This window comes from Teleopsis dalmanni, chromosome 1 (assembly GCF_002237135.1).
Source record: "Teleopsis dalmanni isolate 2A chromosome 1, ASM223713v2, whole genome shotgun sequence".
Classification (NCBI taxonomy): Eukaryota; Metazoa; Arthropoda; class Insecta; order Diptera; family Diopsidae; genus Teleopsis; species Teleopsis dalmanni.
This window is the reverse complement of record NC_051846.1, coordinates 234,708,945-234,710,712: the sequence shown is the minus strand read 5'-3', so window position 1 is coordinate 234,710,712 and position 1,768 is coordinate 234,708,945. Positions and strand designations below refer to the sequence as shown.

The following is a 1,768-nucleotide window of genomic DNA, read 5'->3' as shown; positions in this document are numbered from 1 at the left end:
CGCATCATATGTGCAGGTATGATTAAATGAAAAGAAATTTTCAAGAACATGAAGCTTAAGCCGGCAATAAACCATCAAACACAATGGATCTGGCTTAGTAGACAACATTCCATTAATGAATGGATGATTATTGATATCTGTATTATTTTTTTCTTAACTTCTAACTCTCTTCTTTTCGATGTGTAGTAGGTAGCATATATAGTCGGTATGTAGGAAGTACTTATGGACTTAAACGTAGTTACGCCCATGTATTAAATAGTATTAACTAGTTCTTGTTCTTGTAATATATATATAGCATTGATATAGAGTATTTGGTATTTCGTACTTACAACCTTAATAGAAAATATTTATATATTCCTCTCGCATGACTTTTTAAAAGTATAAAAGAGGGACACAACACCCAGACTTTATCAATCACAACTCAACGTGAGATAAGTAAAGAGCTCCAAATCTGATACGACTATTTACATTTTCATTAACAATAATTTGAATAGAAATTAAATAATGGCTGAAGTATTCGAATCTAACTTTTCAATTCGTTCTATATTATCGGACACAAAGTCCTCTTTGGAGATAGAGAGTAATACTTCGACGGAAGAATGGGCCATAAGTTCATGTGATATTACTTCTTCAGATGAAACATTATCGGATGAATCTACATTCACTAATGAGAAACCAGCGTATACATATAGTTCACTGATTGTTATGGCCATACGTAGCAGTCCTGATAAACGTTTAACATTGGGCGGGATATGTGAGTGGATAGCTAATAACTTTCCGTACTATCAAAATAACAGAAACAAGTGGCAGAATTGCATTCGGCACAATCTAAGCTTGAATAAATATTTTGTGCGAATACCTCGGGCGTTAGATGATCCAGGACGCGGTCACTATTGGGCAATAGATCCATCAGCGGAAGACGTAACTATTGGGGAAACCACTGGCCGCTTACGTCGGAATAATAATTCAACGTTAAATGATTCAAGAGCAATTTTACATTGCGGTGGTGGTTACTCGTACGGACATCCTTATCACCAAAGCAACACAATACCGTATAACTCTCATTACTCTCTCAAATGCTGTGTATTTTCCGACTCCAGAAGAAGTTCGTTTTGTACAAGAAGCTGTACTACAAAAACAACAAGCTTTAAACAACTTTCACCCCCAGCTCCCAACTGAAGACCGAATTGCAGTACAACATCAATTTCAAGTTCAACAAACACTTTCTGCTGAGTGCGGGTGCAATCTCCAACAATGTACTATGTATGGGGGACTTCCAATGTAATATAATTCAAGGAAATAATTTTTTAATTTATTTATTTCATAAAGAAACTGTTAATTTGTACATAGTATTAATATGATATAAGATATTTTGGTAATTTTAATTGTTCAATGTATATAAATTTCATAATATATTAATAGATGTGAATGCTTAAGCAAATTTCTTCTGTTTTTTATTTAAAAAATGATTAATATTTTATTTGCATAAGGTAATTGGGAGGAAAGGTCTCTAAAGATCGAAGATCTATTGTACAAAAAAAGTTTGCTAATGAAAATGATAACGAGATACAACCAGATATTTCATTAGCGGCATATACCATATCGAATAAATTTTTACTTCAGACCTAAAAAATAAATAATACAATTAATTTGAAAATATTTATTAAGTAAATAATAAATATTTTAAAAATATCAATTTTATGTTTTTTTACGTGGAATTCTTGTTACAAATTACAAAATTTCCAATTCAAATAAATGGATTAATATT

At 31.6% G+C, this 1,768-nt stretch overlaps 1 protein-coding gene across 1 annotated transcript; it reads left to right on the top strand.

Moving 5' to 3' along the window:
* Window positions 1-504: 504 nt before the first annotated feature.
* Window positions 505-1,179, top strand: LOC119667736 (fork head domain transcription factor slp1-like). The gene has a single exon (XM_038077044.1). It carries the CDS (start codon window positions 505-507, stop codon window positions 1,177-1,179), a length of 675 nt encoding a protein of 224 aa, XP_037932972.1.
* Window positions 1,180-1,768: the final 589 nt, after the last annotated feature.